Source organism: Anolis carolinensis, chromosome 6 (assembly GCF_035594765.1).
Source record: "Anolis carolinensis isolate JA03-04 chromosome 6, rAnoCar3.1.pri, whole genome shotgun sequence".
In the NCBI taxonomy this organism is placed as follows: domain Eukaryota; kingdom Metazoa; phylum Chordata; class Lepidosauria; order Squamata; family Dactyloidae; genus Anolis; species Anolis carolinensis.
The window spans coordinates 86,462,512-86,476,850 of record NC_085846.1 but is presented as its reverse complement, the minus strand read 5'-3'; the positions used below and the strand labels follow the sequence as shown (position 1 = coordinate 86,476,850).

At 39.1% G+C, this 14,339-nt stretch overlaps 1 protein-coding gene across 3 annotated transcripts in view; it reads left to right on the top strand.

Moving 5' to 3' along the window:
- hdac9 (histone deacetylase 9) overlaps positions 1 to 14,339 on the top strand; it is a 511,618-nt gene that overhangs the window by 29,995 nt on the left and 467,284 nt on the right. For all 3 annotated transcript variants that reach the window (XM_062957772.1, XM_062957771.1, XM_008112624.3), the window contains exon 2: positions 7,406 to 7,524. In XM_062957772.1, the coding sequence (XP_062813842.1) occupies positions 7,503 to 7,524 (22 nt within the window). In that variant the 5' untranslated portion in view covers positions 7,406 to 7,502. The remainder of the gene's footprint in view (positions 1 to 7,405; positions 7,525 to 14,339) is intronic.

Here is a 14,339-nt window from a genome sequence, read left to right as displayed (position 1 = left end):
CCACACAATAAAAGCACACCTGACTGATGACCATCCAGTCTCTGCCACACCTGAGGTACCATATTCCACTTGGTACCAAGAAGAGAGTTCTTAATGTTGAGGTGGAATCTCCTTTCCTGTAATATGAATCACTTGCTCCATGTCTTAGTCTCTAAAGCAGTATAAGATAAACTGGCTCCATATGGTAGCCTTTGAAATATTTAAACATGGCTATCATGCAATCTCTTAATCTACTGTTCTTCAGGTAAAATATTTACCTGTTCTTCAGGTAAAACGGTTTCCAGACCGTTTACTATTTGGTCGTGCTTCAACTGATACATCCCAGCGCTTAATATATATTTTGTGAATTGTGCCCAAGACTGGATACTGGTAGTCCCTGAGTTACAAACATCCGACTCATAGTTAAGAATGGGGATGAGACAACAGGAAGTGAGAGAAATCTATCCCTAGGAAGAAAAATTCACTCCTGGAAGATGTGAAATATTCTGAATAGGGGCACAGGCAGGAAAACAAACACCACAGGGGTGTTAACCCTTCCCTATGCTATCTGCTATCCAATGCATGCATACATGCATTGGGGCCGGGCTGTGGCGCAGGCTGGTGAGCAGCCTGCTGCAATAAATCACTCTGACCATGAGGTCATGAGTTCGAGGCCAGCCCGTGGCGGGGTGAGCACCCATCAATTAAAAAATAAAAAATAGCCCCTGCTTGTTGCTGACCTAGCAACCCGAAAGATAGTTGCATCTATCAGGTAGGAAATAAGGTACCACTTATAAAGTGGGGAGGCAAGTTTAACTAATTTACGACATTGGAATGAGGAAGTGCCATCAGAGTGGATGATGAAGCAGCTGCTCCCCCCTGTGGCCAGAATCGAACATCCCCTCAGGAGAAGGTTAAATTGCCTCTGCGTCTGTCTCTGTCTCGGTTCTATGTGTATATGGGCATTGAATGTTTGCCCTATATGTATATAATGTGATCCGTCCTGAGTCCCCTTCGAGGTGAGAAGGGCGGAATATAAATACTGTAAATAAATAAATAAATACACGCACGCACATACACACGGAGTTACACATAAAAATGTACCTGTTCCTACTTATATACAAATTCAACTTAAGAAAAAAACCTACAGAATCTCTTATTCCTCACTTGGGGACTGCCTGTACAGTATTACAGGTGAGGTCTGACCAAACAGAAAAGAATGATTCCATTACTTCCTTAGATCAAGGCATTATACTGTTGATGCAGTTCAGAAGCAAAGTGGCTCTTTTCATTGCTGTATCACACGGCTGACTCAGGTTCTACTTGTGGTCTTACTAAGAGTTTTAGTGCCTCTTTACATGTATTGTTGTCAAGCCAGGGGTCACCCATCACATATTTGTGCATGCCATTTTTTTTCCTGCCTACGAGTTTTGAAACATGCAAACTAGTAGTCAGAGCCGGTCCAAGGTAATTTTCAAGTATAGGCGAACAGAAATTTTGGTGCCCCCCCCCCCAAAAAAAACCCTATCACTGAAAAATAAAAGTGTTGGATAAGCAAAAATGTTGGATAATAAGGAGGGATTAAGGAAAAGCCTAAATAAACAACACTCTGAAAATAGGAAACCCAGACAGGAAGCAATCAGGGCCAATTAACACCCCCCCCCCCAACCAAGGATGCCCCCAGGGAGGAAGCCCCACTTGCCTTGCTTCCTAGACTTCCTACAGAGGAGGAGGAGGAGGCTGAGTTGGATGACCCAGTAGTCTGAATCAGTACAACTATTTCTGACAATGTATGTCAGATTTTCTCAAACTGGCATTTTCCAGAAGTGCTGGACATTCATTACTGCCTTGCACATCCATTAGAAAGTGTAGATTCTATATCTCTGCTAAACTAAATAGTTGCATACAGGTGTTAAAACTTTAATCCTTGGGAAAATCTACTTATAAATGAAGCTACTAGGACTTATTTAACAATTTCCCTCCTTTTCATAAATGGGGCCAAAAGTGGCTCACCCATGAATTAAAACAAGCTCTATAAATTAAAAAATAACAGTAGAAAATGAACATTCAATTAAATAAGTGTGTATGCATTAAATTAATTCACCTAAGTTAGGTAAGATAAGCAATACTTACTTCACAGGCTTCCCAAAAACCATATTGTCTTCCTAGGCTCCTTTCTGCCGCAGGAGACAGGAGTTGCCTCAATGGCGCCCCCAACAACATGGCGCCACAGGCAAATGCCTAGTTTGCCTGGTGGTAGAACCGCCTCTGCTAGTAGTGTACATACCTCTTTCTCTTATAAGTGTTCCTATCCAAGGGACAGTCGGAGAAACGTGCATATAATTATTTGTATGTATTCATATTTCAGTCACATACAGAAGCATATAAGTGACTCCATTGAATCACTGAGATTTACCTGTGTGTTGACTCACTATTCAGTAATTGATTGAATGGGTCTATTGTAGTTGAGACTAAACAGTAGATTGTCAGTGAAACTGCACTGAGCATCTGTGATATTTCTAATTCAGTTCTTGACTCTGTTTTCGAATAGCAGATTATTTTATAAAGATGTATGTATTATGGAAATTATTCTAAGCTTTTTTTAGAAGAAGGATTAAAGATCAAGAAATGAATACATAATATTTGCTGGCAATTGTTGTTCTGATATTTATATTTCTCTAAGTAGTGTATAACTTCTAAGACACAAATTATGCCAGTCTTGCTCTTTGCACAGTTCCTTGTCTTACGAAAAATCATTTGCCTGCCTATGTTATTTTTATCAGCTATTTTTTTCATCACCCTTCTCTCTGATATTATTTAGGTGCAGCAAAAACAAGGGGATTTTGAGGCATAATAGAAAGCAACAAATTTTTCATGGAATATGCTATGGGAAAGCCACTTCATTAGATATTATTTCTATGTCTTCTCTTTGTCAGACCTTGGTTCGACTTTGTCCACATCTATTTGAAAGCTAATTTGCTAATTTTATCATTCTGAATTGTACAGTATGCCAGTGTTTGGAGATTATTGTTATTTTAAGTTGCAATATGAAGCTAATTGATCATACTGATGCTTAGTTTTATTAACATCATTTCTTCTTCCTCCAGTATCAGAATCATGAAGCAGAGATATGAAACAAGTGTTTCTTGTGGACAGGTATCTGGAGTGTCCCACTAAATTAAGAAATTGAGTGTCCTTGCACACAAAATAATTACTTCATGTTGACTATTGATTAGGTTTCAAAGAGAATTTAGTATACTGTGTCTTCTGCTAGCGAGCTGTCCTTATAGTTCCTTTTCCAATAATGTTACATTGGAAAGGAGAAGGAAAGGTAGAGTCTAAACCAATGATGGGCAACCTTTTGCGCTTGGTGTGTCAAAATTCACCAAAAAAACCTAGCATGACTTGGGTGGTGTGTCACTTTGAGAAGAAAAAAAACCCCATAATTTCGCAATGTGTATAGTTTAAATAACAAAAATATATAACTGTAATATATAACTGTATTTAATAAACCAACAACTATTTACTACCATTATTTCCATGTACAACAATCTATGGTACCTCTTGCACGCTGATTTCTCTCTATTCTAGTTTCAATGTAGTCATGAATAAGGAATAATATAATAATAATATACTAGTAATAATATGATAATATACTACAATAATATATATATATATATATATATATATATATATATATATATATATATATATAAATGTAATGTGCATAATTCCCATGGAGTAAACAACAAAACCACTGGACCAAATCACACCGCATTTGGCCACAAAAGACATAGTCATCCAATCAATCTGCATGCGGCAGTTTCCACGCTGATTTCTCTCTATTCTAGTTTCAATGTAGTCATGAGCAATGAATAATATAATAATATAATAGTAATAATATGATAATATACTACAATAATAGAATATATATATATATATATATATATATATATATATATATATATATGTGTGTAATTCCCATGGAGTAAACAACAAAACCACTGGACCAAATCACACCAAATTTGGCCACAAAAGACATAGTCATCCAATCAATCTGCATGTGGCAGCGTGGCAGCAAAAATGGCTAGGCGTGTCAGTGCTGACACGCGTGTCATAGGTTGGCCATCACTGGTCTAAACGCTTATTTTGTAGCACACAGCCATAGTAATGATGAACACAAACCAAGATCAAGAGTCCAGTTAGTGCAGACAAGCTTAATGCTACAAGAATACAAAATGATCAGAGTTCCAAAGTCAAGCCAGATAGTCAAGGATATAAACTGAAGTTAAAGTCCATAAATAAAGTCAGTCAAGACATCAAAATCGCAGATTTACGATACAACAGGGTATGGAACATTTTTGTTCTGTTTTATCTTGTGAAGAGGTAAAACCTGTACAACGTTTTCAGTGAAAATGATTTTCCAACAGCAAGATTATCTGGGATGTATGCATATACTTGATAGGATAATATCTTCAAAATTCTATTTTAATATGATGCTTGTTCAATTTCAGTATAATTTAAAATATGTCTCAGTGTCAGATTTATATAGTCCTATACTGAAGTTGAATAATTTTGGGTATGATGCCTCTCATTTGTGTATTTTATCTTCCTAGCTGCCTTTTTCCATAGTGCATTACTAACACAACAAAGAATTCATAAAATACTTATGTGCAAGTAGTCCCCCTTGCTGTTACCATTTAAGTGGCAGTGGAAAATTCATCTCTTTGTGTGCATAAGCTTTTTAGAGGTAGGAAAATGCTACATTTGCTTAAATACTGATGTTTGATAGGTTTGTTTATTTTATTCACATTTGTGATCACAGTGATGTGATTTAATGGTGTTTGCATGTTGTAGTTTGTTTACATGTTAGCAGTCCTGAGTTGCTTGTGAAGAAGGATATGAATAAATAAATGGATGTTCAAATCTCCCAGCTGAATTCATTCTCATTTATATGACTTATAAATAGATGCATATGATTTATTATAAACACTGCTAGTTTTTTAAAATTCGTAGACAATTTCAGGGACTCACATATTTCCTGTATGAATCTGGTTTTTGTTTTTTTGTTTTTTGCCTGAGATTATTTATTTATTATTTATTTACAGCATTTATATTCCGCCCTTCTCACCCTGAAGGGGACTCAGGGCAGATCACATTGCACACATAAAGGCAAACATTCAATGCCATAACACAGAACAGAGACAGAGACAAGACGCAGGCACAGGCCGGCCTCGAACTCATGACCTCTTGGTCAGAGTGATTTGTTGCAGCTGGCTTGCTTTCCAGCCTGCGCCACAGCCCGGCCTTGAGTTGGATTCCATCTCCCATTGAGTTGGATTCTATCTCCCATTTGTTATATATCCATGTAAGGGAAGATGTAATAGAGCTAGGATCTCTCATTCACATTCCAAAATACACAGCCTATTCACCTTTTAGTTTCATAATCATTGGCTATACAAGTTAAATAATGTGTCCATATCTCGATCTCAGTCCTGTTGGAACACATGATATTCATCTCCTTCTGATTTGAAAAGATTTTTTGTGCTTGATGGCTTTAAGGGGAAGTAAGAAAAAACTGATGATTTTGGGAAGCAATAGGTTTCTAAAACATGTGGTTTAACCTCTTGGACCCTTCACTGACGATGGAGGCCCAGGTCTCCGCCGTTAGCAAAACAGCCTTTTTTCATCTTCGGCAAGGCTAGACGGCTAGCCCCTATCTGTCTAGGGACAACCTGGCTACAGTGATCCAGGCTACGGTCATCTCGAGACTGGACTACTGTAATGCCCTTTACATTGGCCTTCCTGTGTCGGTGGTCCGGAAGCTCAAATTGGTGCAAAATGCAGCTGCCCGGCTCCTTGCGGGAGTCCCGATGAGATGCCACATAACACCAATCTTACTGCAGCTGCACTGGTTACCAATTGAGCACTGGATCACTTTCAAAGTGATGGTGCTTACCTTTAAAGCCTTACACGGTCTGGGGCCGATGTACCTGAGGGACCGCCTCACTCCCTACAAACCCCAGAGATCCCTCCATTCTGAGGACCAAGACTTGTTGGAAGTCCCCAGTTTTAAGACCTTGCGTCCAACAGCAACTAGACGCAGAGCCTTTTCAGCAGTGGCGCCATCTCTCTGGAACACTCTGCCACCTGAAGTTCGTGCCTTGCGGGACTTGTCGGCCTTCTGCAGGGCATGTAAGACACACCTGTTTCGTCAGGCTTTTGAGTTCTGTTATTGATGTTTTAAAAGGTGCTTTTAGGATGTTTTTTAAAGATGTTTTTAAGATGTTTTTAAAGATGTTTTAAAGATGTTTTTAAATTGTTGATTTTAGCTGGTTCTTGTAAGCCTCCCTGAGCCCTAGGGGAGTGGCGGCATATAAGTTTGAAAAATAAATAAATAAATAAAAACCATGTTTTGATAAATTGGGATTTTGAAACAATCAGGGCAAGGGAAGAGAGGGCAGGGTTGGTCAATGGTCACCTAGATAACTTGATGATTTCCTCCACAGAAGAGTAGTGGTGTTGCCTCTTCTTTCTTTTTTGGATTTGGTGTTTCTATGCACAGATTTGCAGACTAGTATTTCACCTCTCCCTTCTCTATTGGCTTCGCTGCACACATTTGTAATTGATGGGGATTGAAGGAGGGGAGCCAGGTTGACGGATAGTTGGTAGCTGTCCTGAGTTGTGTGTCTCAGTCTCTTGCTCACCTTCAAAGTGCTGTAAGATTTGGCACCATTTTTTCTTTTCCATTAGCCCTCTGGACAATTGTGATTTTTTAGATCTTTGTGATTTTTTTCTAGTCGTTAAATGTTCTTTTGGGTAAGGTGACTGGAAGAGTCTTATGCGGCAAGCAATATAAAATACTTTCCTGGTAATTAGACTTAGAAAATGAGGCAGCAGGTCGGAGGGGGGCAGGGGCAACACACGTGAATTGTGAGGTAACTGCTCAAATATGCACTCAATGCAAGTGAGCTGTTATAATGCTGAATAACAGAGAAAGCCTATTTGAGTATGTGAATATGTGTATGCAAAGCAGGAACAAACAAAAGAAAACCTTTCAGCTGATGGGTCATATGACTGGACAGGGGGGAACAGGTGTGCACAGTAGAAGCACCTGCTGCTACTGATGTGAGTGTCCTGTGCAACTTTCCAAATTAATTTTAGTTTTAATTAAAACTACATGTGGCAGTAAAGGGGACAAACTAGGGCAGTGGAGCTGGAATACAGCCTTCCTGTAGATCCACCCTGTTTTCTAGGGTCACATACCTCATGGTAGATTATCTAGTTTTCAAATAGGTAACTCTTTCTAATGTGACACTTTGTGCACTGAAGTTTGTTGATCAGGACCTTGTCAAGATAATGAGCATTCACATATATTGTACCTGCATTGGTAGTGTTACAAAATGTTTTTCTTCTTCTTTAATAGATTGAAATCACTCACTTGCACAAGCTTGATTAGAGCATTGAAATCAAGACTACGGTCGCTAAGATCTGATCTCTCCGAATCCCTTTCTTCAACAGCAATGAGTTCCACAACACAACCAGGTCAGTCAATCTTTGTTTAACTTCATGTTGATGCTTAGGATCAATATTTGGGTCTCTTGAGCATAGAAGAAAGAAGTGATTACAAAGTCAAAATGTAAATACAATTTGGATCTCATTTTAAGAACTACTACTGGCAATACTTACATTCTGCCATTCCAACTCGTTTGTACTATAAGTTGTTGAATATGTTTTTTGAATTCTGTTAAACTGTCTCTCTTTTCTTTTTGCCATTTTCCTTCATTGTGGTTGATATCCTGCCACCATCCAGATGTTGTTGGACTGCAAGCATACTTAGTAGTAAAGACTCTGGGGGCAGCAATCCAACATTATCTTGAGGACCTCATGATATACACCCCTGACTGATATATAGATATTGAAAGTCAAAATGAGTGGAGCAATTTGTGCTTTGAAAAGGACTTCCTGTATACAAAAGTATTTTCTCCCCTCATTAATCAGAACACGAGAATGCAAGATTGCGGTCTTTAAATGCATAGTAATCATGCTTAGCTGCTGTCATGTGTTTTAGAAGGAAATAGATGCTTGTGATAATTTTCTCCCTCTAGTTGGATTACGAAACTAGTGAGGAGCCCTTGCTGACTCTTGTTTCCAGCTATGGTAATGACTTCGATTGAACTTAAGATGTGACAAAGAGGAGACACAAGACCTTATACAGACTTTGTGTGACAAATATCTCCTTAATTACAGAAAGCTTTCACAATATAAAACCAAACCATGTGGCAAGCCCAGGTAACAGTACTATTAGAATATATGCTTGCGCAGTGTAAGTTTTAACATTATTTTTTTTAAACTTACAGTTAAGTTGTATCTTAACTTTTACGTGTACTAATGGTTCAAAAAATTATCTATACTTGTTTTAATTTTGTACCACCCTTGAGTACCAGGGCTGGGAAAAAGGCAGGATATAAATACACAAACAAATTTATTTTAACCTTGGACCTCCAAAGAAAATTCGGATATTGCATTGTATTTCTGTGTGCTATGTGTCTGTATATATATTTCTTTTAACTGGTTTTGTAGCTTGCTTTAATTTGTAAAGCTTAATCGATTTCAACCAAATTGTTGCAACTTGCAAAAACTTCAGTGGGGTCTGTATGTGTACATACCTAAGCTTCCTCCTTCCCATGGCCAACTGGCATGACATCATCAGGGGCCATTTCTCATGACTTCCAACAAGAAATTTCTGAGCCTGGGATGATCTTGATGTGGCTATTCTATATGTCTGTGTTCCATCCCGCGGAGGTTTGGTTTGCATTTTTTCATAGTTATAGGAATAGAACCTGTTTGCATTTCTTCCAGGGCTGTTGCAGATTCTGAAGCAACCTGATAGTTCAACTATTAGCAGAGTTTATAGCCAGTTTGCAAAGCCTTGCTGCTATAGGCTCAAAAAGTATCCTTTTGTTCTGGAGACTGTCCCTTTTCCTGGGGAAAGGAGGCTCCATTTTGAGAAGCCTCTTGCCTTCTAGACAGGAAGAAGAAACAACTTAGATGTGCTTGTGTGGCCAAGCCAGGCTAACTCTGACAAGGCCATCGTAAGTACTGACCTGCCTTTAAAACCAGTGCCAAGCATAGATAGGGGAAAGACCTGTTCTTTCTAATAGCTTAACACTGGGGCAAAGAACCTCTCCGGATTTCTTTGCCACTGGAAGAAGCCCTACCAACTTCGTCTCAAAAACTAGCTTTGAGTCTATCACTATATAGACCTGCTTTTTCCAATAACAGCTCAGGCCTAGGGTAAAGAGGATCTCAGGATCTCTTCGCCTTTGGTGGAAGTTAACCCAACAACTAAAGGGGAAAAGCAAGAAAGGAACATGTTATGGTTGAGCCTTATGGCTCTAATACTGGGAGACGTGGTCGTAAGACTCCTTGAGAGTCAGACTCTCTTGAGGAGCGTGAGAGGAAATGGCTGCGGGACATATTTGCAGAATCAACTGACGAAGACTCCTTTGAGGGTTTTACCGAGAGAATGGAGGAAGAGGTGGTTAGCTCAGAGGAGGATGACATGGAATGGACTCGTGTGAGGGAGGATTTGGGTGTTCCTGGTAATGATAGCATGGAAAGCGACTGGCGGGTTTCAGGATCGGACCCGTGGACGAGTTGGAGGGATGGGACGGGATCCACAGCTGGGGATGCTGTGGGGCGTAGTCAAAGATGCTTTAGCTCTGATGAGGATGATGATGAGGCACCGGGAATTAGGGTAACAGCTGATAGCGATGAGGAGTTGTAACTGGCATAAAATGGGGTCTTGAATCCAGGGCTAATTGCGTTGGGCAAGGTAATCTGGACGAACGCTTGGGCTCTTGTTGGGAATTTCCTGAAGACGGGTGTGTTTCGTTTGCTGAATACGTAAGTTACCAAGGACACTGGGCATAGACGGCGGGAGGAACTGTGTGGGCTTTTGTTGTGCAACCTGTGTTTAATCTTATTAGCTTGGACCTCCGTCGTCTTCTTGACGGACATTATTTACCTACTCGGAATTGACGCTGGACTGGCTGACTGACTGATTGACTGACTGACTGACTGGCTGACTGACTACGACCTTGGACTACCCTCTCTTTGGCTATCGGTGGAACTCGTGGAACCTAGACGCCTGCACCTGGCTATCGACCTCGGACCGGATTGGGACCCCGCTGACCGCTGCAACCCTGATTGATGTGTTTGGACCCGGAGTTCGCCCGCTGCACGGAGGAGTAACAACTTAGTTACTCAACCACAGCTGTCGAGTAGCAGAGAGGGATCTGCTGCCAGTATTTATGTTCTATTGAATCTTTGTTTACCAGCTTTTGTTTGTTTTAAGTCCCAGGCTGAAGTAAGCATTTTTGGTTTAACCCGGATTAAACTCCTGTTTAATCCGGTTTATCTTTTGAACTGTTTTTGAGTGACTTTTCATATTGAAGGCGAGTGTTTGCCTAGCTCTTTGATTTTTAAGAGCATTTTTGGTTCTGTATCTTTAATAAACTGTGTTGAATCTTATCTGGTGGCGTTCTGTCCTTGACAGAACATCTGCAAGGTTTTATAGGTTGACTGTTTATATTTGCAACCTTAATTACGTGTGCCAAGTCTGCCAAGGACTTTGTGAAAATAAAATTTTGTTTGATTGTTCTACTTGAAGTGCCTTTGGTTACTGGGATTTTCAGAGCTTCTAAATAAGGCCCCCGCAGTTCACCTGGGCAAAGGAAGAAGCACATCCTAAAGCTTTAAAAGGTGCCTGGGTGTGACGGCATACTATGTTTTTAAAAAAAGCTGATTAGGAATGCATTTTGGTTGCTCATAAAAAATTAATTCAGTTTAACTTTTTTTGACAAAATATGTCCTAATTTTTCTTACAAATGGGAAAATATTATTTTATCCGTATGCTAGTGTGCAACTCTATATGTGTGTCTACAGGTAGATGCGTTAACATTTTGACTAAGAAATTAAGTCTACTAAGCATCACTCAGTTTGGATTTTTAATAAAGCATGAATTGTGAAATGACCCATTTGCTTACAGATAGTAAGACTGCTGAAATCTACTACTGCAATGAGGGATAGCTTAAAGTAATTATAAGTGGATATCTGTTCAGGTGAAACATTTTTCAAATTTAATAAAAACTGAAAACTTAGAGGCTATTTTTCATACTTACAGGTTGCTCATTATTACTGAATTGGAGACTACTGCAGTATTTGGTGTAATAATCTTTGGTATATTACCTGGGGATCTTAAGCAGAGAACAGTAATTAACTCTTTTGACGTCACTTGAGATTCTATGGTACCAGAGCAAGCTTCTTCTATACATTGAGTTTCAGCCTTTTTTAATCCTGACTAGATTACAATAGCAATAGGAGTAAGTTACTATCTGCACAACATTTTTATATTTTGGATTGACTTTGATGTAGCCATGAGCACAGAGTTTAATGGACTTGTTCTCAGGGAAGACGTGCTCATGTGTTCCTAGGCTTTCTTGAACATGGGAGTAGATGAACATCTAGTCCTACTTCCCCTTCACATGTAAAGTTACATGTATGGAGACTTCCAATGTAAGTAAGATCCCTTCTTTTCCAAAGTTCTTGCTTATGCAGAAAGTAATGGGATTAATGTCTTTAAAAAAGCTACATTTCAACATACTCCTTTTCTTTGAGCAGTTTTTTCTTTTTCTTTTTTTTACAACAAAACGTGGGTGGCATTATAACCAAAGTTTGTAAAATGATAGTTTGAATGAATAGAGTAAGACGAAGGTATGTCTGCTATTCCAGATTCTCGAAGGAACCTGTTTGAATATTTTCTGTTTGCACCATTAAAATACACACTGTTTCCTTGGATTGCATGATGCAATGAACAGTCCTCCTGTGTGGTAACATTTACTTACAACAACACCAGAACTGCTTTAATTGAACACAGCTCTGTAAGGCTTTAGGGACCGTGCCTTGTCTAACTGAATGGCTCATTCTTGCAGCTATAAAGCAAATGCTAAATCCCACCAGGAGGAGGTAAATGCTTTCATTTAGTTGTTTGCTTTGCTTGTTCTAAACTATACAATCATTAAGGAAATGTTTACATCCTGTTGCTGTTACATGTTCTTAACCAATCTATACACATAATACATTTGGATCAAAATAAGTTTTTGTTGAAAGATTCTATTTGATTTTAGAGGGGGTGGATTGTTTGGCATTGTTTGTAAGAGTTTTGGAAAACATTTCACATTTGCCTTCAAGAAGAATAAATGGGTGCAAGTCTACAGGTGAGGTAGTATAAGTGGAAATGGTTAGGAACAAAAGATGCTTGGAGGTGCCTTTCATTATTCTTATTCATCACCTAGCATTCCTTAGTTAATTGATGGTATGTGGCTTGATCCTTTTTTATAAGAACACTCATAATGTTGGTGCCGCAATATCCTAGGAACACCCTCCTTCAAAATCTTTGGAGAAGCTGTGAGGAAAATCTGGTGACTGTGAAAATATTACTTGAAATGTGTGAATTATCTGCTTTTGAAGTGAAAAAAAAATCAGGTTTTTTCTTTTATTAAGAAAGAATATTATGTACTCCCTGTAATGAATGTTGGCAATCAGGTTTGTTCTATAAGGAAATAAGAGAGAGAAAAGTATTCTCTAATTCTTCTCAAGTAATGCGTAAAAAGCACAATGCTTTTTATTTATTTATTCTGTTAACAAGTTCTTAATCTGCACCTGTCACTATTTTGTTTTAGTTACAGAAATGTTGTTTGTTTCACTTAGGTATATACGCAGAAGTGAAGGGAGGATGTCAGAGATGTCTGAGTGAAGTTAGGATGGTCAAATGCAATCAGGGAAAAAACCCTTCTTTATTTTTTCTGTGTATAAGGATGACAGTGCCCTCAGTGGTGCAGCAGATTAAACCGCTGAGCTGCAGAACTTGCTGACCAAAAGGTCTGCGGTTCGAATCCAGAGAGGGGGGTGAGTTCCTGCTGTTAGCTCCAGCTTCTGTCAACCTAGCAGTTCAAAAACATGCAAATATGAGTAGATCAATAGGTATTGCTGCAGTGGGAAGGTAACGGCACTCCATGCAGTCATGCTGGCCACATGACCTTGGAGATGTCTATGGACAATGCCGGCTCTTCAGCTTAGAAATGGAGATGAGCACCAACCCCCAGAGTCGGACACGACTAAACTTAACATCAGGGGAAAACGTTTACCTTTACTATAAGGATTTCTGAACAATTATGTCTTACAAATACAGGCATTTCTCAGTTAACTAAGCCTCTGAAACAGAAACTCGGTTTTGCAATGTATTTTTACACTTGCCCAACCTCTCTTTCTACCTTTCTTCCTAATCTTTTATCTAACTTAAAATTTAATATCAGCTCCTTCACTGTTAAGATACTGAAGGAGAGTTGGAGAAAAATGGACTTTAATATCTGTGTTTCTGTGTTGGACTGCAACACAAAAAAATAGATACTAAACAATGAGATATACCTGTACTACTACTATATTTTTCCATATATGTGTTATAGTTCTATCTAATGTTAATCACAACATGAAAAGACCCATTGAAATGAATGGAACGTTAAATATCAGTCAGGCAAGTCTCGTTGATTTGAGTAGATTTTATTTAGTTCAGGCAAACACTGAATTTATTCCCCTAAGCTCTTTTGGATGTTAGTTTTTACAATATGAAAATTGCTGAAATCTGGCTTTGTCGCATGCCATCTATATGGGATCATATGGTGGGAGCTCATGCCATGTTGCCAGTAAGCAGCGCTCATTTGGTAGCAGTTAGAACAAGATTAACTCTAGATGAAACCAAAATGGCTTCCTTTGACATGATTTAAAATTTCTGATATTTCTTGGGTTGGCGAGAGTTATTTCCTTCTTCTATGTTGTGCCGTCGCGCCTGGGGCTATAACTCCTAGCGAAAGAGGCATGGACACGACATCTTTCCCCAGGGGATTGCTTCTTGCCCTTCTTTAGGGAAACTAGAACTCCCAAGGACCAAAACACTGTAGATAACTCAAAATGGTTTTATTGTTCACAAAAGGTTATCCCTTTAAGGCAATAAGCTGGAAATTTCAAAGGGGTAAAGGAAAATACATTACAATCTTTGGTTGTCTTAAGTCCAAGAAGCTCTGCAGCTGAGAAGCTTTTCCAGGTTCCTCTTTCTCAATGGCTGTGAATGCCGGAGCAATCCTCAGCCTCAGTCCAAATGGCCTATGTTTGAAGACACAGTCTTCCTTTGGTGCCAAAGAACTGATTTGAAGGCGCTTAAGACTCCTCAACGTCGTCCAGGTTGGCCCTGAACATGAAGCATAAGTCTCAAGGGTAAGAACCTCAGAATTGGTGCTGAG